The sequence below is a fragment of the Cucumis melo genome, chromosome 11, assembly GCF_025177605.1.
Source record: "Cucumis melo cultivar AY chromosome 11, USDA_Cmelo_AY_1.0, whole genome shotgun sequence".
NCBI lineage: Eukaryota > Viridiplantae > Streptophyta > Magnoliopsida > Cucurbitales > Cucurbitaceae > Cucumis > Cucumis melo.
Genome location: NC_066867.1, coordinates 7,489,180 through 7,510,415, shown reverse-complemented (window position 1 = coordinate 7,510,415; position 21,236 = coordinate 7,489,180). Strand labels below are relative to the sequence as shown.

The 21,236-nt window shown below is 32.6% G+C and overlaps 3 protein-coding genes across 3 annotated transcripts; all 3 read left to right on the top strand.

The window, feature by feature from the left end:
• Positions 1–77: 77 nt before the first annotated feature.
• LOC103501077 (pentatricopeptide repeat-containing protein At5g27270) lies at positions 78–6,089 on the top strand. The gene is made up of 8 exons (XM_008464564.3): positions 78–741; positions 1,104–2,502; positions 2,645–2,953; positions 3,631–3,735; positions 3,826–3,913; positions 4,028–4,149; positions 4,341–4,405; positions 4,802–6,089. The coding sequence occupies exons 1-8, from the start codon at positions 196–198 to the stop codon at positions 5,354–5,356; spliced, it is 3,189 nt and encodes a 1,062-aa protein (XP_008462786.2). The 5' UTR covers positions 78–195; the 3' UTR covers positions 5,357–6,089.
• Positions 6,090–11,353: 5,264 nt separating this feature from the next.
• LOC127143880 (putative disease resistance protein RGA3) lies at positions 11,354–12,444 on the top strand. Its single transcript, XM_051079146.1, has one exon. It carries the CDS (start codon positions 11,436–11,438, stop codon positions 12,297–12,299), a length of 864 nt encoding a protein of 287 aa, XP_050935103.1. The 5' UTR covers positions 11,354–11,435; the 3' UTR covers positions 12,300–12,444.
• A 38-nt stretch (positions 12,445–12,482) lies between these two features.
• Positions 12,483–14,215, top strand: LOC127143879 (disease resistance protein RGA2-like). The gene has a single exon (XM_051079145.1). It carries the CDS (start codon positions 12,483–12,485, stop codon positions 13,566–13,568), a length of 1,086 nt encoding a protein of 361 aa, XP_050935102.1. The 3' UTR covers positions 13,569–14,215.
• Positions 14,216–21,236: the final 7,021 nt, after the last annotated feature.

Here is a 21,236-nt window from a genome sequence, read left to right as displayed (position 1 = left end):
AAAAACACTCCAACCATGAAATTTCATAGTTCAAATATCGTAAGCAAAAGATGGGCCAAGGAAATAGAGAATTTAAAACCAATTCATCATACTTCATACTATAGCTTAGTGCGGTCCTCTCGCTTATCCGCTAAGCTCTACGCGTTACTCGCAACGAGCAACAAATTTCGCGGTAACTTTCTCAGAAATCTTCTTATGGAGTCTCTCAAGACTTCATTCCTCAGTCCAATCCTCCTCCCTCCCCCTTCCATTCGTACCACTCGCTCGCCGTTAAAGTACAAAAATGCCGAAATTTTCATCATTCGGTTATCGGTAACGCCCGATCCTTGGTCTCTCAGTGATGGCAATCCAGCAAGACCAAAACCCAGGTCCAAAAACGCCAAAAGGCCTCTCTCCGATGACAACGCCCGCCGAATCATCAAGGCCAAGGCTCAGTACCTTAGTGTACTGCGTCGAAATCAGGGCCCAAGAGCTCAAACGCCCAAATGGATCAAGAGAACTCCGGAGCAGATGGTGCAGTACCTTGAGGACGATAGAAATGGCCACCTCTATGGAAAGCATGTGGTAGCGGCGATTAGGCACGTGCGGAGTTTGTCTCAGAAAACCGAGGGAGAGTACGATATGAGGATGGAAATGGCTTCTTTTGTTGAAAAATTGACCTTTAGGGAGATGTGTATTGTACTTAAGGAGCAGAAGGGGTGGAGGCAGGTCAGAGATGTGTTTGATTGGATGAAATTGCAGGTGGGTGTTATGGAATTATTTCTTTTTAATTGAGTTTCATTTGGAATGTTGTTGTTTTCGTGGAATTTCTGGATATTGGTGGTGGGTTTTGTTTTTCCTTATCATGAAACATCTGATTTTTTCAAAGTTTTAGCTTGCCTAAGAGTAATTAAACTTGGTTATACTTTCACTTTTACCATGTTTCGTACATTATGATCGACGGATTGATCTTTAGAAAATTGAACTTTCTGTAGTATATTTAATTAAAACCGAGTCCTATCGAGTCCCTTTTAGTTTCCTTTTGGAATGTTGATTGTAAACGATAGTTTTGATATGAAGCACTCTATTGACTATGTTGTAATAGTAGGCTTCTGTTTGGACAGTTGAGTTATCGCCCGAGTGTCATTGTCTACACAATTGTTTTGCGCGCATATGGGCAAGTTGGAAAAATAAAGCTGGCTGAAGAAACTTTCTTGGAGATGCTTGAAGTTGGATTAGAACCAGATGAAGTTGCTTGTGGAACAATGTTATGTACATATGCCAGATGGGGACATCATAAGGCTATGCTGTCTTTCTATTCTGCTGTAAAGGATAGGGGAATTATACCTCCTATTGCCGTTTTCAATTTTATGCTGTCCTCTTTGCAGAAGAAGGGACTCCATGCGAAGGTCAAAGAATTATGGATGCAGATGGTAGAGATAGGAGTAACATTTAATGATTTTACCTATACAGTAGTTATCAACTCACTTGTTAAGGAAGGCCATAGTGAGGAGGCTTTCGAAGTTTTCAATGAGATGAAGAACTGTGGGTTTGTTCCTGAAGAGGTGACTTATAACCTACTTATTAGTTTAAGCATAAAAAGAGGGAACTCAGATGAAGTTTTGAGACTTTACAAGGACATGAGAGATAAGGATATTGTTCCAAGTAACTATACTTGTTCTTCACTTCTGACTTTGTTTTACAAGAATGGAGATTATTCTAAAGCACTCTCTCTGTTTTCAGAGATGGAAAGCAAAAAAGTTGTGGTTGATGAAGTTATATATGGTTTACTTATCAGAATATATGGAAAGCTGGGTCTATATGAGGATGCCCATAAAACATTTGAAGAAATGGAGCAGCTAGGTTTACTTACAGATGAGAAAAGTTATTTAGCAATGGCTCAAGTCCATCTCAATTCAAGGAACTTTGAGAAAGCTTTAGACATAATCGAGTTGATGAAATCTAGAAACATTTGGTTGTCAAGATTTGCTTATATAGTATCATTGCAATGTTATGTAATGAAAGAAGATATAAGGTCTGCAGAATCCACATTTCAAGCTTTATCGAAAACTGGACTTCCTGATGCTCGTTCTTGTATTTATATTCTGAATTTGTATTTAAAATTAGATTTGATGAACAAGGCTAAAGAATTTATAGCCCATATAAGAAAGGATGGAGTGGTTTTTGATGAGGAACTTTATAAATTGGTTATGAGAGTTTATTGCAAGGAGGGGTTGTCAAAGGATGCTGAGATTTTAATCGAACTTATGAAGAAAGATGAATTATTTGTTGATAATAAATTTATGGAGACATTTTCATTTATGTTTAAACTTGATGGAGGTGAGGAAAATGAAAGCACAATTGTCGGCTATGACCAACCTGATCACATAGCTCTCGATATGATACTTCGGCTGTATTTGGCAAATGGTGATGTTAGTAAAAGGAGTAAGATACTGAAATTTATACTTGGTAAAGGCGGTGCGACTGTTGTGAGTCAACTTGTAGCTAATTTGATCAGAGAAGGCAAGAAAATAACTCATTTCTTTTGTACATTGGCGTGCACACCCACACACAAATATTTTGAAGTATGATAATATCTTCTTATGGATTTATATATGTATGCTTTCAGTTTAAGGCAAGCTCGATTAATTTCTTTACTCTACAGGTGATTCATTAAAAGCAGGAACTCTTACAAAAGAATTACTCAAGCTTGACTGCCGACTAGATGATGCTACTATAGCTTCCTTAATTAGTTTGTTTGGGAAAGAGAAGAAAATAAATCAAGCAGCAGAAATTTTGGCAGCAGTTGCAGTATCTTGCAAATCAACATTGATTTTTGGTTCCATGATTGATGCCTATATCAAATGCGATAAAGCTGAAGAAGCATTCACACTATACAAAGAACTAATTGGAAAAGGATATGATCTTGGTGCTGTTGCTGTCAGCAGAATAGTGAATACTTTGACTGTTGGTGGTATGTTCTGGAGTCAATATAAGTGACTGGCATACTAGTTTTCTGCTTTTTTTTACTCTTGTTTGATTAGTCTTCTTTTGCTGTTGCAGCTCAAACTGTTTTCTTAAATATTCGAAGGCTAAAAAAGAAAGAAAAATTGGTTGTGGAAACGACCGAGACATTAATCTGTACTAGTTTTAGGCATTGTCTTTAAATGTTTCCGTGGAAAGTTATAGTCTTTTAGACACATTTTTCTTTCCCCACCCAGACAGAAGCTCTTAATTTGAGAACAAAGTTTCAGTAGAGCACACTTTCTGCTGTCATGGTATCTAGTATATGTATATCTATAGAGTCCTTATTTATTTATTTATAATTATATTTTAACAAAACCTTTCATTGATGGAATGAAAAAAATTACATCAGCCAATGAGCAGGTAGAAGTTCTAGAAATCTTAGAAATTTTTGTAACTTATGACTATCAGAGGCTAGAGCTAAGTGTTTGGCTTAATGCTGATTGGCTTGGTGGAATAGATTCCTCAAGCCAACCCATCCCTTCAAGTGGTCATTAAATTTAAATTTTCTGAGAGTTATCACATAAGCTAACCAATTAATGGTCTATCTGCGGTAGCATTTTAGACTTCCTTTTGCATTCGCATTTGCTCCTATTGAGGTAGCTATATATATTGGATTATTTCCAGGGAAACATCGAGTGGCAGAGAATGTGATACGTGCTAGTCTTAATTGTGGCTTGGAGCTTGATACGGTGGCATTCAATACATTTATCAAGGCAATGCTGGAGGGAGGTTGGTTCAGTTCAAACATATTAATAAATTATGAGTGATGAATATTTTTTGAAAAACATTCACGATGATATAACATGTTCTGATTTGCAGGGAAGCTGCATTTTGCATCCAGAATATATGAGCATATGATTGCCCTCGGCGTTGTACCATCAATTCAGACCTATAACACCATGATTAGGTATGAGTTGAAATGACTCCAGATTTGTTGAAACTGATTGCTAAACAGTTATTGAGGCTGCCAGACCCATTAGAAAAAGATATTGATGTTGATATTGGCTTTCTGTGGATTCAGTGTCTATGGACGAGGTCGGAAGCTTGATAAGGCTGTGGAAATGTTTAATGCTGCTCGCAGCTCAGGCCTCTCTCCTGATGAAAAGGCATATACAAACTTGATTAGCTACTATGGGAAGGCTGGTATTATTCTTCTCCAGATTCAATCAAATAACACTAAATAATTTACATGGCATTGGACTCAGTTGTACTATGACTCATGATCCTTTTGGTGTACCTTGATATACGTCTAAGCAGTCTGTTAATAATGTAAAATATTTTATCAAATGCAATGAGATTCTTACAAACTAATAATTAACTGTTGTAACTTATAGGTAAGACACATGAAGCAAGCTTGCTGTTCAAAGAAATGCTGGAAGAAGGGATTAAACCTGGGATGGTACTACTTTCTAAGTCATAATTTCCCTTGGATTTGTATGGTGTTGATCATCTGTATTAATGATTAAATTCATTTGAACTTTTTGGGTCTAGTAGTGATTTAAAAGATAATAGGAAACTTTGCTACGTTGGTGGAACTAGTTAAGGGGTGTACATGGGTAGGTTGCAGCTAGGTGTTTGAACTTGGTTATTTATTTGTGTTACTTTCTACTTGAGGAATCGTGATGATAAAATGATTTTTGATATCTTTGAACTTCTACATTCTATTAAGTTAATGGATGTAACATGTGTGTGTGTGTGAGAGAGAGAGAGAGAGACAAATCTTTGCTTAGTTATCTTAATATGTTCTGTGAACTGGTCTGCAAATCTGGTGCTGACTTTATACTAAAAAATGCAGGTCAGCTACAATATTATGGTCAATGTATATGCTAATGCTGGACTTCATGAAGAAACAGAGAATCTTTTCAAAGTAATGGAGCAAGATTCTGTCCTACCCGATTCTTTTACATACTTCTCGCTCGTTCGAGCTTACACACAGAGTGGCAAATATTCAGAAGCAGAGAAAGTCATTAACTCTATGCAGGAAAAAGGCATCCCCACGTCTTGTGCACATTACGACCTGTTGCTCTCAGCTTTGGCAAAGGCAGGGATGATAAGGAAAGCCGAAAGAGTCTATGATGAACTTCAAACAGCTGGTCTAAGTCCCGATGTTACGTGCAATCGGACCTTGATGAGAGGTTATTTGGATTATGGATATGTTAGAGAAGGCATCGAGTTCTTTGAATCTACATGCAAATATGCAGGGGACAGGTTTATAATGAGTGCTGCTGTGCATTTTTACAAGGCTGAAGGCAAGGAGGATGAAGCAGTGAATATTTTGGATTCCATGAAAACTTTGGGTATTTCATTTTTGAAAGACCTTCAAATTGGATTAAAGCTAGAGTCTGCTTGAGCCTCAGCGTATCAAATGATTCAATTTGCAGTCACGTTATCTGCATTTGACTGAGAAGCTAAGGGAGTTGAGAAGATGCCCTATATAGGAGGATGTACTGGATATATGAATATTATACATGGAGCTCTAATATATGGCTCTTGGACCAATGTGTTCTTCAAACGCCTTGGAACAATAGCAGAAACATCCCGGGTTACTTTAAGGAAACTGAGGGCTTGAAACTCAAGGACGATGAATGGGATTGAAAGATCTTATCAACCGATCTGGCTGCTGTTCTGGTCTCTCTTGGATCTTGCTGAAATGAATATATCAAAGGATTTTATTGTTCTGGATTGCTAAATGTTGTTATATACGGTTGTGGCTGAAAATCAAAGTTGATTTGATGAAGATGACGTCTTAACAATCTAGAAACTGCTTTGTGGAAGTTGGATGAGCTTGTGAACAAAAAAATTATTTTGCTGGAAGTTGTCAAGGGGAATTTTTTTTTTTCTGCAATTTAGAGTGTAATCATCATGTTGCTTGTTCATCCAGTCTGTATCATCTTTTCATCTATCTTTTAAGTTTGTTTCAGCACTAAAGTTATTCAATTTTTTAATGCTCCACAAACCATGTTTGTGGCACTTCATTTTCAGTGGAACTTGTCAAAATTAAGTTCCTATGGTCAGGTTACAAACTTACAAGCCATGAACAAACTTCAACCATCAAATAAAATTGCCGACTTTTTGTTATGGAATGATTAAGTTTTGTAGTTTATGAACATGTACTTAACATAGGTATTCTTAGGTTTAAAATTAAAAAAAAAAAAAAAAAAAAAAAAAAAAAAAACAACTTTTAATTCCAAAACTTTATTATCATCTACTTCATTTTGTTTTGTTTGGTTGTATGAAGTCTTCATGAAAAGTGACTAACTTTTAAAATTAAACCACGATTAGTTTATAGTGGATATTGTAAATTTCAATTTAAAGTATTATTAGAGGTAAGTTTAAGGTTTTTTCTTTAAAAAATTATTTAAAGAACGGTAATTCTCAATTATTCCACTTTCTTTCTATTAAAGATAAAATAAGTGTGAAAAAACCATAAACAGCATAATATCAAAATAATTATTATTTATTTTGTAATTAGTAATTAGTAATGCATCAAATTATATAAATATAATCTCATATAAAGATTCTAAATATACTTGAAAAAAACCAAAATCACCTTTTGTTAATTACATCCCTACAAAATGCAACAACGATAACAAAAAAAAAAACATTTACAAAACTAAAATCAATAAATGTTAAAATGAAATTGAGACATGGGATGAATGATTACTTTGTGTTAAATTTTATGGAATATCGATATTTTATTGATGATTCATTGACTATAATCAAAGATTACAATCCTATATATAACTATATTAAAACACAATAAAAAAAAGAATATACAAGAATAATATAATATTTTCTTAGAATAATATTTTCCAAAAATACTCTAATTATGTCAATACTTTGGCACAAAGGATAAATAAATATATTTTTACTCTCCAACTGCAAAATATATATATATATATATGTATATGCATGACACGATTGTTTTCATGAATGACTCCCACTTGCCAAAACAAAAACTCATAATTTAACTTTTTGGTACAATAGATTCAAGTTTTAAAGGTTATAATAAACTTTGCATCTTTTTCTATTTTTGTTTCTAAAAAGTATCTGTTTTAGTTTCTTAATTTTTGAAAAAAAACTTATTTTGATCACTTCCATTAGAATTCCGTTAACTTTCTATTGAAATGATGATGAGACTTTTTATATTTAGATGATTAAGCTCTTAAGATATATTATATTGATTAAACTGATAAATGACCAAAAATCTTATTAATTTATTTTATAAATCTCTTATGCTAACGTAAAAATATAATTAGTATACTTGCATTAAATAAACAAATTAAAATCTATTTTTTCTTTTTCTCCAAAACTTATATCTTTCACATCCTTACTCTTTATTTATTTATTTTTCAAATTGAAATAATCTTGAGGTAAATCCATGAGAGATACTAGTGTTTAAAATAGACTTGACATATTGGCGTTTAACATATTGGTAACATATTGAAATAGAATAAAAAAATAAAATAGAACTGACATATTGATATTTAAAGCAATTTACTCTTGCTGTAGAAGATCGCTTGGTCCACTCCTCACATAACTCGTGATGACCAGGTGTCTCATTGAGTTTAGTACGTAGACCTTGTTCATGACACCTTAATGTACATCCTCCACAGATGATGGTGTGAAATTCTTTGCTCTAGGCGTTAAGGAACCTTCTATGTGTTGCCTTATATGCATGTATCAGGGTTCTTCATGTTCTTTGCCAAAACATGCACTCAATTTCTGGGTCAAGTCTACAATCGTGGATGTCTCTAATTTGCATAAACTTGTACTCGCGTTATTCGAGTAAACAAGTGATTCAACATAAATTGAGTGTTTGCCTGAAACCAAAGTAAAACATCATAGAGAATTTGAAAAAGAAATTCCCCAGAAACGGGGCAAAAAACTTAGTAAATTTGTCATTTGTCAAAAACTTTTGCTTGTTTTTGTTTGCGGTTCATCTTATGCAAAACTCAATCTTAAATATATCATGCTAGATTCTAATTATGCAACTAATATTGGACGTCTACGTTAGAGTTATGCAATAAAAGATGCATACTCTTCCCTATGTGTTGCTTCATGTATAATGATTAATGTTAGTACAAGTTTTCCTTACACTTGCCCAAGTGTAAGCGAAGCGAAAGGTTTCCTGAGTAAGCCAGGGTCGAACACGAAAAATTTCTATCAAAGCTTAGCTATAATACCTACTTCTCAATCAGGCGGTACAAATTCTATACATTGTAAGCATAAAAACTATATTAATCTACTTATTTACACATAGGATCCTTAGAGGGGAATGGAATGGGATGGTTGCGTAATGTGAACTAACTTGCATTAAGAAGAATGAAAGAAAGTTTTTGTATTCTAGGCGATCTAAGCCATGTGGTATGTCCTTAATGCGATATAGATCACTTGACCATCTTTTATTTAAGGCAAGCAACCTCTTGGTACCTAAACGCCACATTTGTTCTCCTTTCGGGACACAAATGGTAAAGATAATTCAAGCGATATACATCTAGGCTTCCTTATTAAGCATCATATTGACTCTGTATTTAAGGGGAGCAACTTCTCAGTGCCTAAACACCACACTTGTTCTTCTTTCAGAACACAAATGATTGGAGGCAAAACTCCCTTCTGCACATGTTTAGCTATGTCCTTGCTACTTACTCTCTCGAGTAGTTGACAACGAATGTTGGCTAATCGATTAAGTTAAGCTCAACTAAACATGATGAGACTTATAACTAAAGAGTCCTTATCAAGTACAAAACATACACTTAAACTACTTAAAACACATCAACAAGATGGATAATAAAGAAATGAAAGAAAGATAGTGGATAAAAATGGCATTTCGATAATGAAATGAAAAACATTCATGCAATACATCATAAAGTACAAAAATGAGAAGAAAAGAGATGTGTTGAGCCACAGAATGCATTGGTTTGCATTCCTTGGCTCTTTTTCAAGTTAAGGAAAATGGTAGGAGAACTTCTGTCTCTAATCTATCTCTAAACTCTCACTCAAACATTGACCAGAGAAAGGATGGAAGAAGAACTACTACTACAAATGATGAAGGACTCTAAAACTCGTCCTTGCACTGACATCCTTAAGGGATGACCTCCTCTCTCTATTTGTCCTTGCTTCTTTTATAGGCTTGCTTTAGGCAAAACATTAATTGCTCATGTTGCACATCCGTCCTTGCCTATGTTGCACATTTGTCCTTGCCTACAAATGTCAACGTAGAAAGTAGCTGTTTCTTGTCACATCAATCTCAACTACCACTCTGGTCTTCTAGCGAATCATCTCGCATAATGTTGTACAGGCATCTTGCCTTTTGACTCACTAGATACCTTTATCACTAAGTTAATGCACGTGATCTGTTATTTCTTCTTTTCACCAACCGGCATAGAACAACATTTAAAAGCATACATTGACTTATGTGCATTCTCTTGATATTATAATTTTTTACTAAAAGCTACGCGTTTTGATCATTTATCTCGCGTTTTGCCTTCATTGTTTTACCTAAAATGCCACAATAACTTGTATTTTTACAAGTTATCACCTAGTGCTTCTTTGTCAAAACAAATCTTAGTAATTCCAAAATAACATCACTTTCTTTAGTCCCTTAAGTCCTATTTATTCTAATCCTAAATCGGATTAGTCACCTCTTAAGCTCCTCTTAGCTTGTCAACTCCTACTTGAGGCTTTACATGGTGTGGGTTTATTATCTTTTCTGATCATGCTTAACTTAATCCCAACATGTAGTCCACTAATTAATCACAATTTAGGAAATTTCCCTGAACTTTCCTAACTCTCTCCTCATTGGTCTAGAAGTTCTAAGTTTTACTTTACATTGGAGAGAAAGCATTAAAGAATTAAATATTAGAGATTGTTTTCACTACACTGTTTTGAAATCAATGCAAAGTTTAAATTCCACAAATTAAATTTCTCTATAAATCTCGTGTGAATACTGAAACAAAAATTAAACAATAAAAACACATAATTGGTTAAAAAAAGTGAAATGAAAAAAAAAAAAGCAACTCAATTGAATAAATAAAAACAAATGACATGTTCAGGGCTAGGAGTGAAGGATGCTATAATAGTTCACTCCTTCTTTAAAGCAATGTTTAGTTTTAGTTGGAGATTAAGATTTAAAATAACTCACATGTTTTACTATTCTACAACCGTGGGGTATTTATTTCAAGGGTTGGAAAGTTTGTCAACCAACTTCCAAATACCACATTTGATGATTGTCATCGACCCATCTTCGACCATCACCTCTGGTGACTCCACCAACAAACTTCCAACAACCAACTCCGACAGATCGACCTTGAAAATTTTTAATAAAAACTTTTTTAGGGTTTAGGCCAATCTTCGACCACCACCTCCACCAACGAACTTCCAACAACCAACTCCGATGACCGTCACCTTCGATCAACCTTAAAAACGTTTAATAATTTTTCTTTACATAGTATATATAACAAACAAAAGAAACTTGTACATGCAAATACATTTTTAAAAAGAGGTTTAAAACACATTTGTGTTTTTATTTTAAGAAGATTTTATCAAAAATGTTTAAATAAAAATGAATTTTTGAAAAACCTTTTTCTAATTCATTCCAAATGCGTTTTTAGTTTAATTATAATAATATTTTTTGAAATACAGTTTTTCTCATGCTTCATTTTTCTTTTTCCTTTTTTTCTAAATAAACTCCACATACATTGTTCTTTATAGGAGTGAAAACAGTTCGGTTTGGCATATTTACTTATATGGGTAGAAATCCCTAATTTAGTTTAATAACATTTTTCATTTTTTTAATGGTTCATTTAACTTGCTCAAAGGTATAGAGTGGTCTTTTAAGCTTAAAAATCACAATATTTGAAAAAACTCACCGGCTAGATAAAAATTAAAACTCAAAACTTTATGATTTTTTTATTCTTCAAATATAATTTGATAAAAAATTATATTTTTCCAATAAATGAATTCATTAATAAAAATACTAATTTGTTTCTATTTGAAGTTAGCAAATTATGTTTAAACAAAAAACAGGACCGTTTTCAAATTAAAAGTAGTAAAATCTAAATATCAATTTTATAAAAGAGGTTAAATTATAAAATTTTACAACAAATGAATTTAATAATAAACTAGTTTGTATAAATCGGTAAAAGATATGTTTGAATTATCTTTTCCAAAAATAGTATTTCAAATGTATCTTTATTTATTTATTATTTATTTTTATTTGTTTGTTGGGTTAGGTTAGGTATGAATATGACAATGACAGAACCTTTAATTTCCAACCAGATTTTGCTTCTGTGAAGCTTCCTCTATCCTAAAGTGTACATGGACTTAAAGAGTCCACTTTGATATTTATACATCTTTTGGATTTTAGATCTAATTCTTCTACAAATCATTTGAGCATTCTTTCTGAGAGAGAACCTTAGAATTGCACAATGGGTGATTTCCTACGGACTTTTGCTGTGGAAGAAATGTTGAAGAAGGTGTTGAAGGTTGCAGGGGAGCAAATTGGCCTTGCATGGGGCTTCCAGAAACATCTCTCCAAGCTCCAAAAATGGCTACTCAAGGCTGAAGCTTTCTTACGCGATATCAACATGAGAAAATTACATCATGATTCTGTGAGGATGTGGGTGGACGATCTTCGACATCTTGTTTATCAAGCCGATGATCTATTAGACGAAATTGTTTATGAACATCTTCGACAAAAGTTCCATACAAGAAAAATGAAGAAGGTATGCGATTTCTTTTCTCCTTCTAGCAATGCTTTCATCTTTCGTTGTAACATGGCGAAAAGAATGATGACTCTTGTAGAATTGTTAGAAAAGCATTACAATGAGGCTTCTCCTTTAGGACTAGTGGTGAATGAAAATGCAAGACCAGAGATCGATGTTATTAGTCAATATCGAGAGACAATTTCAGAACTCGAAGATCATAAGATTGTGGGGAGGGATGTTGAAGTTGAAAGTATAGTGAAACAAGTGATTGATGCTAGCAATAATCAACTTACATCTATCCTACCCATTGTTGGTATGGGTGGATTAGGAAAAACAACTTTGGCAAAGTTAGTTTTCAACCATGAGTTGGTTAGACAACATTTTGATAAAACTGTATGGGTATGTGTCTCTGAACCATTTATTGTCAACAAGATTTTGTTAGATATTTTACAAAATCTAAAAGGTGGCACTTCTAATGGAGGGGATAGTAAGGAGGTTTTACTTCGTGAACTCCAAAAAGAGATGCTTGGCCAAACATATTTTCTTGTGTTTGACGATGTTTGGAACGAAAATTATTTTCCATGAGATGAATTGAAATATTGTTTGCTCAAGATGATAGGAAACTCTAAGAATAGTATTGTTGTGACTACAAGGATCGTTGAAGTTGCAAAAATCATGTGAAGATGTTCTGGTCATCTTTTAAGTAAATTATCTGATGATCAATGTTGGTCCTTGTTTAAAGAAAGTGCAAATCCATATGGACTATCAATGATCACTTCAAACTTGGGGATCATTCAAAAAGAGTTGGTAAAAAAAATTGGTGGCATACCATTGGTTGCACGAGTTTTGGGAAGGGCAGTAAAATTTGAAGGAAATGTTGAGAGATGGGAGAAAATGTTGAAAAATGTGTTAATAACTCCACTGCAAAAGGAAAATTTTGTTTTATCTATATTAAAATTAAGTGTAGATCGTCTACCATCATCTGCATTGAAGCAATGTTTTTCATATTGTTCAATTTTTCCCAAGAATTTTGTGTTTGAAAAACAAAAACTAGTTCAAATGTGGATGGCACAAGGTTTTCTTCGACCACAGGAAGGAAGAAATGTGACAATGGAAAATGTAGGAGACATATACTTCAAGATCTTGTTGTCGCACTGCTTATTTGAAGGTGCTAATGAAACAAGGACAGTAAAATGTTATATGATGCATGATCTTGTATATGATATTGCTATGGCAATTTCAAGGGATCAAAATTTGCAACTACATCCTACAAATATATTTGAGAAGGAACTTCAAAATAAGGAGATTCAAAATGTTGCAGGTAAGTTACGCACGATTGATTTCATTCAAAAGATTCCTTACAATGTAGATCATACACTTTTTTATGTTGAGATAAGGAACTTTGTTTGTCTGCGTGTTTTGAAGATGTCTAGTTATAAGTTATCGAAGTCAATTAATCAATTGAAACACTTGAGATATCTAGAAATTTCAAGTTACTCAATGAGATTAAGATCTCTAGAGTCTATTGGTTCACTTCATAATTTGCAAACATTGAAGTTATTAGTCTCAAGTATTGAAGAATTTCCAACAAACTTTACAAATTTGGTAAATTTAAGACACTTGGAAGTCACTATGATTGATTACAAGACGCCTTCACGTTTAAGTCAATTGACTCAACTTCAAACGTTGTCTCATTTTGCAATCGGGTTTGAGAAAGGTTGTAAGATTAGTGAATTGGGTCCATTGAAAAACTTGCAAGGTAGTTTGAGACTTTTTTGTTTGGAGAAAGTTGAAAGTAAAGAGGAAGCAAATGGAGCATATTTGGTAGATAAGGAGAATTTAAAAAAGCTGTAGTTAAGTTGGAACATGGAAAGAAAAAATAACAACAGGTACAATGATTTGGAAGTGTTGGAAAGACTTCAACCAAACAAAAATCTCCAATCATTAATTATCCACGGCTTTGCAGGAAGACGTTTGCCTAACAATATTTTTGTTGAGAATTTAAGAGAGATATTTTTGTCTTATTGTAATAGTTGTGAAAAGCTTCCAATGCTTGGACAATTAAACAACCTAAAGAAACTTCATATTGTCGGCTTTCATGGTGTCCAAATTATGGACAACGAGTTTTTTGGTAATGATTCAAACCAAAGAAGATTCTTCCCAAAGCTTGAGAAATTTTTAATGCAGAATATGATCAACTTAGAGCAATGGGAAGAAGTAATGACAAATGATGCATGATCTGATGTTACAATTTTTCCCAATCTTAAATGGTTGGAAATAATTAGTTGTCCCAAATTATTAAACATTCCAAAAGTTTTTTATGAGAATAATGTGCAACACCTTGAAGGATTGGCTGTTTCATACTGTAACAAATTAAGAAAACTTCCAAATGGACTACACTTTTGTAGTTCCATCCGACATGTGAAAATAGACCAATGTTCAAATTTGACCATAAATATGAGAAACAAGTCGGAATTTTGTTATTTTTAGGCATTGGTCCGTTGGAGAAGCTGCCAGAAGGTTTATGTCATCTCATGAATTTGAGGAGAACGAGAATTGTTGGAAATATGCAGAATTATGATTTTGACTTCCTTCATTACCTTCCTTCCCTTAAACAAATTACTTTAGTCGAGGATGAGTTGGGCAATAGAGTAGAACAAATTCCTCAATAACTTCAACACCTCACTGCCTTGGAATCTCTTTGCATTGAAAATTTTGGAGGCATTATTGAAGCTTTGCCAGAATGGTTAGGAAACTTTGTATGTTTGCAATCACTTGAACTTTGTAATTGCAAAAATTTGAAAAACCTGCCTTCTACAGAAGCAATGCTACGTCTCACCAAATTAAATTTATTGTATGCTTATAAATGTCCAGAGCTACTTCTTGACAAAGGGGACATGGAGCGGGCAAAACTTTCCCACCTTCCACAAATTCAGATTTCTCTCCGTAAATAGTTATTCGAATTGGTCTTTCTGTTTTTCTTTTTATATATTCTTTTGTTGGTGTTGAATGCAAATCATGTGTACTAAACTTTTCACAGTTGAATTCTCTTGGCTTTCTATTTGTAAAAAGTATGTACAAATTATTGTCTCAAAGGATGCAAATTGACATTTAGGATCCTAATTCTCTTTGTTTATCAACTTTATTCTGATCTCTCTTGCGGTTATTAATTAATTAAACACTTGCATTTTATTATCAATATGAGCACACACGAACTTCATAAAAGCTATCATAAAACAAAGAAACAACTTAAAATACACAAACTCCATCCGGAGAAAGAGGGAGGATATTTGAATGCTGTGTTTGTCTCTGACTTTTAAATCATCCAATTACAATGAATACTTTAAACCACCTATTGATCTATAACTTAAGTTGACTAAACTTTAGTTTCATGATTATACAATAAAATCCTAACATTGTATATAACGATAAGTGTCAAAAATTTTGAACTAGATAATTTTACAAATTAAATTTAGTTAAAAAACAACATACCTTGATCCATCGTAATCTTTTTGAAGAATTGTGTTTCTCTCACCTGCATTCCTTTAGGACTTAATTAAGGTTTATTGATGGAAAGAATAAACTATCTAATGAAGCAGAGGACTAATCCGTAAGGTTCTATTTATAGACACCACGTATGGTATTTAATTAGGGCATTATCTTTTAATCTAATGCACCTAATCAAATAATAAGCTCAAAAGAGATAAATAATATATAATGCAATTGAGCCACATTAATAATATTATTATATTTAAGAATAAACCTGACATTCTCTCACTTGGCCCATTGACATTATTTACCATATACGTTCATAGAAATAATACACAAAATTAAACTTCATAACATATCATGTCAAGTCAAAGAAACTACTAAAGGATCATGACAGTCATACATCATTGCATTAACATACTCCCTTTCATGTATCACTGAAATAGTTCTTCTATTAACATGATCTATAATAAATATAATCAATAATGGTCCAACAATAAGTGTCTTTATCAAAGACGATATCTTGTTTGGTTTACATAATTCATTTATGTTTATACTAATCATAAGAATAGAAACCATAAGGTAAAATTAGAAACAATAAATAAATGAGCTTAAAGTGTCAAAAAAACATTATCTTGAACTTAATAATGGTATCTATTGATGTCCATACGTTCAACGTGATCATTGAACATCTTTGATGGCAATCCTTTAGTCAGCGGATCCGCAATCATAAGTTTAGTGCTAATGTGTTTGATTGACACCCTTTGTTTCTGAACTTTTTCTTTAATGACAAAGTATTTTAATTCCATATGTTAAGCACGTTTAGAATACTTGTCGTTTTTTAGAAGAAAACTGTTGCAGAATTATCACAATAAATCCTCAGCAGCTTGGCAATACTGTCGACAATTCCAAGTCTTGAAATAAAGTTCTGCAACCATAAACCATGAACTATAGCCTCAACGCATGCCACAAATTGAGCTTCCATAGTGGATACAACGATAACAGACTGCTTTACACTTTTCCATGAAATTGCTCCTTCAGCTAATAGAAACAAATAGCAAAAATTGGATTTTCTTGTATTCATACATCTGGCAAAATCTGAATATGAATATCCAATCACCTCAAGATGATCAGATCTCTTGTAAGTAAGCATATAATCCTTTGTTTCTTGCAGATACCTTAAAACTTTATTCGCAGCTTTCCAATGATCCATTCCTGGATTACTTTGATACCTGCCTAGCATACCTACAACAAAATTGATATCTGGTCTAGTGCAAGTCTGTGCATACAATAAGCTTCCAATAATAGATGCATAAGGAATAGTTTCCATCTGATTTTTTTCTAATTCATTTTTTTAATTTGAACATTGAATGAGATTAAAGTTATCTCCCTTCTTAATTGAAACTACACTTGAAGAGCATTTGTCCATCTTAAATTTCTCTAAAACTTTATTAATATAGGCTTTTTGAGACAATCCTAACAATTCATGTGTTCGGTCACAGAATATTTCAATTACAATCACATAGGATGCCTCATCCATATCTTTCATTTCAAAGTTTTTAGAAATAAATTCTTTGGTTTGACATAACAAACCAAAGTCATTTGTAGCAAGCAAGATGTCATCAACATATAAAACAAGAATTATAAACTTACTCCCACTGATCTTTAGGTATATACATCGATCAACGATGTTTTCTTTAAAACCAAAAGATGTGTTGGTATCTTTAAACTTAAGATACCACTGTCTAGAAGCTTGTTTAATTTTATATATTAACCTCTTTAATTTACACACCATATGTTTCTTTCCTTCAACCATAAAACCTTCTGGTTGATCCATGAACACTTCTTCATCTAAGTTTCCATTTAGAAAGGCAGTTTTCACATCCATTTGATGAAGCTTTAAATCATAATGAGCTACCAAAGCCATACTAATTCTTAATGAGTCATTTTTCGAGACAGGAGAAAAGGTCTCTTTGTAGTCAATGCCATCTTTCTGAGTATAACATTTGGCAACAAGTCTAGCCTTGTATCGTTCGATATTTCCATTTGAGTCACGTTTGATTTTAAAGACCCATTTACACCCAATTCTTTTACTTTCTTTAGTCAATTCTACAAGATCCCAGACTTCATTATCATTCATAGATTTTAACTCTTCTTTCATGGCATCTAACCATTTGGCAGAGTTATCTCCTTTAATGGCATGTGAAAACGAAACTGGATCATTATTAATGCTTAAGTCAAATTCTGACTCATGCAAATAAACCACATAGTCATCAGAAATAGCTGATCTTCTTGATCTTACATATCTTCTTAATTATATTTCTTGTGGTCCCTCAGTTACAGGTTCATTTGTTACAACATCATTATTTGGTGTTTGACCATTAATTTGTTGTTCTCGTGGATTGTTAACAGAGTCAACAACTACAGAAACAACAACTTGAGAATAAGTTATAGATGAAGGAATTTTCATCCTAACTTCTTGAATTTCTACTTTACATGGTTCCACTCCCACCAATTATGTCATTCTCAATGAACCTTACATTTCCAGTTTCAACTATTCTCGTACTATGGTTAGCATAATAAAATCTATACCCTTTTGATTTTTCTGGATAACCAATGAAGAAACCACTGGTTGTTTTTTTATTCAGTTTCTTTTCGTGTAGATTATAAATTCTTACTTCCACTTGACAACCCCAAACATGTAGGTGTCTTAAACTAGGTTTCCTTCTTATCGACAGTTCAAAAGGTGTCTTTGGAATTGACTTACTAGAAACGTTGTTTAATAAATATTGAGCGATTCTTAATGCATACATCCACAAGGACATAGGTAAATATGAATTAATTAACATGTTTCTAACCATATTCATTAATATACGATTTCGCCTTTTTGCAACACCATTTTTTTGTGGCGTTCCTGGCATTATGTATTAAGCACATATGTCGTGGCTTTCTAGGAATTTAGTGAATGGATCGAGGCATTGTCCATTCTCATCATATTTTCCATAATACTCACCACCTCTATCAGATTTTAAGATATTCACCTTTCTATCTAATTGTCTTCCAACTTCATTTATAAATACATTTAAAGCATCTATTGCTTGAGATTTTTCATGCAATAAATAGATATCACCATAACATGAGAAATCATCAATAAAGGTGATAAGATACTTTTTTCCACCAAAAGATGGAACATCAAAAGGTCTATAAATATCAGTGTGTATAATTTCAAGAAGCTGTGAGCTTCTTGTGGCTTCTTTATTAAATGTGTGTTTTGTTTGTTTTCTTTAATACAATCCACACAAATTCTAAGGTCAGTAAAATCCAAATCTGGAAGAATTTCATTCTTTATCAATCTTTTAATTCTTTCTTTGGATATTTAACCTAAACGTTTATGCTACAAGTAAGCTAATGATTAATTAGTTTGACCACGTTTAGTACCAACATTATGATGTAGGGTTAACAAACTCTCAATAAAAACATTATCAAGCTTTAATTTATATAAGTCATCACAAAGAATACCATAACCAATAAAAATGTTTTATTTGAATAAACTAAAACACTCATTCCCAAATTTAAAGTAACAACCTGAAGTATCAAGTTTTGATGAGAAAATCAAATTACAAGAAATAGAAGAGACATAAAAGGTATCAAAAAAGTCTAAATGATGTTCAGTGTCTAAAGTTAAATGATAGGTTCCCACAACTTCAAGTGGAACTTTAACTTCGTTTCCCATAAAAATGAATCTCTCATTTGGGTTTGTGGTTTGGGTCGTAAGGAATCCCTACATCGTATTGGAAACATGAATGGTACAACCAGAATCAATCCACCATGTATTATAAGGAACTTCAGTTAAGTTTGATTCGAAACATACTAAAGTATTATGCTTACCTTTATTCTCGAATCATGCCTTACATTTTAGACAATCTTTCTGATAGTGTCAGGTTTGTTGCAAAAACGACACTTATTCTTAATTTGTCCCTTTCTGTGGATTTTGGGCAGATGATTGTTTTACCTTTAATTGTCCATGACTGCTCTTTCCATTCTTTTTTCCAGGTTTCTTTCCATCTCCTTTGTGGCCCATGAGATTGGCAGAGTGAATTACTTGTGTCTTAAGCCTTGCTTTCTCCTGAATGAGCATATTTTGTAATTCATGCACATTCCATGTATCTTTTAGAGTGTTATAGTTCATGTGAAATAGATCATACTCTGAAGGTAAGGAATTAAGGATAAACGTTATCAAAAAATTCTCATTAACTTCCATTCCCATGGTCTTTAATATTGCTGCCAAATTCATCATTTCAAGGATATGCTCATGTATAGTACGAGAACCATCAAACTCGATGTTGGTTAAAGTATTCATAAGTGTTCCAGCAAGTGACTTATCAGCCGACTCTGACTAAGAACATATTTCCATAGATTTCATAAATTTCTTAGCATCTTCAGTTTTTTTAATTGTGGACTTAATATTGTTTGCTACAGTCATTCGCATAAACATTAAGCTCAATCTATTTGATCTTTCCCAAGCTTTATAGAAAGATTTATCCTCATCATTGTTAGCAGAAGTAATTGCAACAGGTTTCTCACTTATAAGTGTTAAATCAAGATCCAAAACTTCAAGATGGAATCAGATTTGTTTGTACCAATAAGAGAAATTGAGTTCATTAAACTTTATTATAGATGTAGCATGCGAATAAAGATAAACAGGAGCAGATGCTGAAATTACAAAATAAATATGCTTATACATCATTGTCTTGAGAAATAAACTTAAAGATACTGACATATATTCAAATAATATTAAACAATCATTAATTTACACATTGAAGTTCTTCTTTGGAAGGCACAACAATTTACAATATTTATACTTAACTGATGCTAGATTTAATTTCATATAATTGGTAATTTAAATGCCCAAGTTAGATATATTAGTTATCTTTTGATATACTAATAATATCTAACCGAACACTTCAATTAACCACAATAATATTCAAAATTATAAAACTATTAATTACCTTTGGGCAAATTAAATGTTTTATAATAATGAAAATCAATATACCCATGACAAATCATTAATGTTTCATAATATTATCTCATTCATTAGCATCAAATGAACATGAGTAATTGAATAAACTTTAATTTGATGTCTAAAGATTTACCAAATTGGCCACTTTGGTAACTAACAAATTGTTAATAACATAGGCATCATGATAAAACAATTCCAATTAAGCACAATAAGATTCAAAATTATAAAACTACTGATTATCTTTGAGCAATTTAAATGTTTTATAATAATGAAAATCAATATATTCATAATAATATTTTTATATTTCATAATATAATATAATTCATCATCATCACATAAATGAGTAATTGAGATTAACCTTAATTTGATATCTATTGAAATTACTAATTTTGCCACTTTGGTGACTAACATATTATTCATAATATAGATATCATATTAAAATAATCACAAATATTTATGGGAAACTTTTGTAAATATAACAAAATATCAAACTATTTACGACCCGTGTAACAAAGCCCATAAAGTTAGCTATTTTTTAAATATTTCAGGTTTTCCCTTCCATCTTTCTTCTCTTCCTCGCGATTTGTCTTCCTCTTGCTATTTCGTCTTCCCCCTGCGATTTCGTCTTCCCCCTTTTCTCTTTTTTTTTCTGCGATTACTTTCCATCATCTTTCTTATTTTTCAATTCTTTATTTACGTCGTTTAATCTTTTCATCGTTTTTCTTCTTTTCCTCTTCTTTTTTTCTTTTTTCGCTTCGATTTCTTTCCATCGTATTTCTACTTTTCCTCTTCTTTTTTCGCTGCGATTTCTTTCCATCGCCTTTCTTCTTTTCCTTTTTTTTTTACATCGTTTACATTTGGGTAACTAAATCTAAATGATTATGTACAAAAAATAGCAAAATTTAAAAGATCGTGTATAAAGAATCTTGAAAAAAAATCATTTAGATTGGAGTAGGAAAAAATTATTTAGATTGGAGTAGCCAAATGTAAACTATCGTGTAAAAAAGTAAACT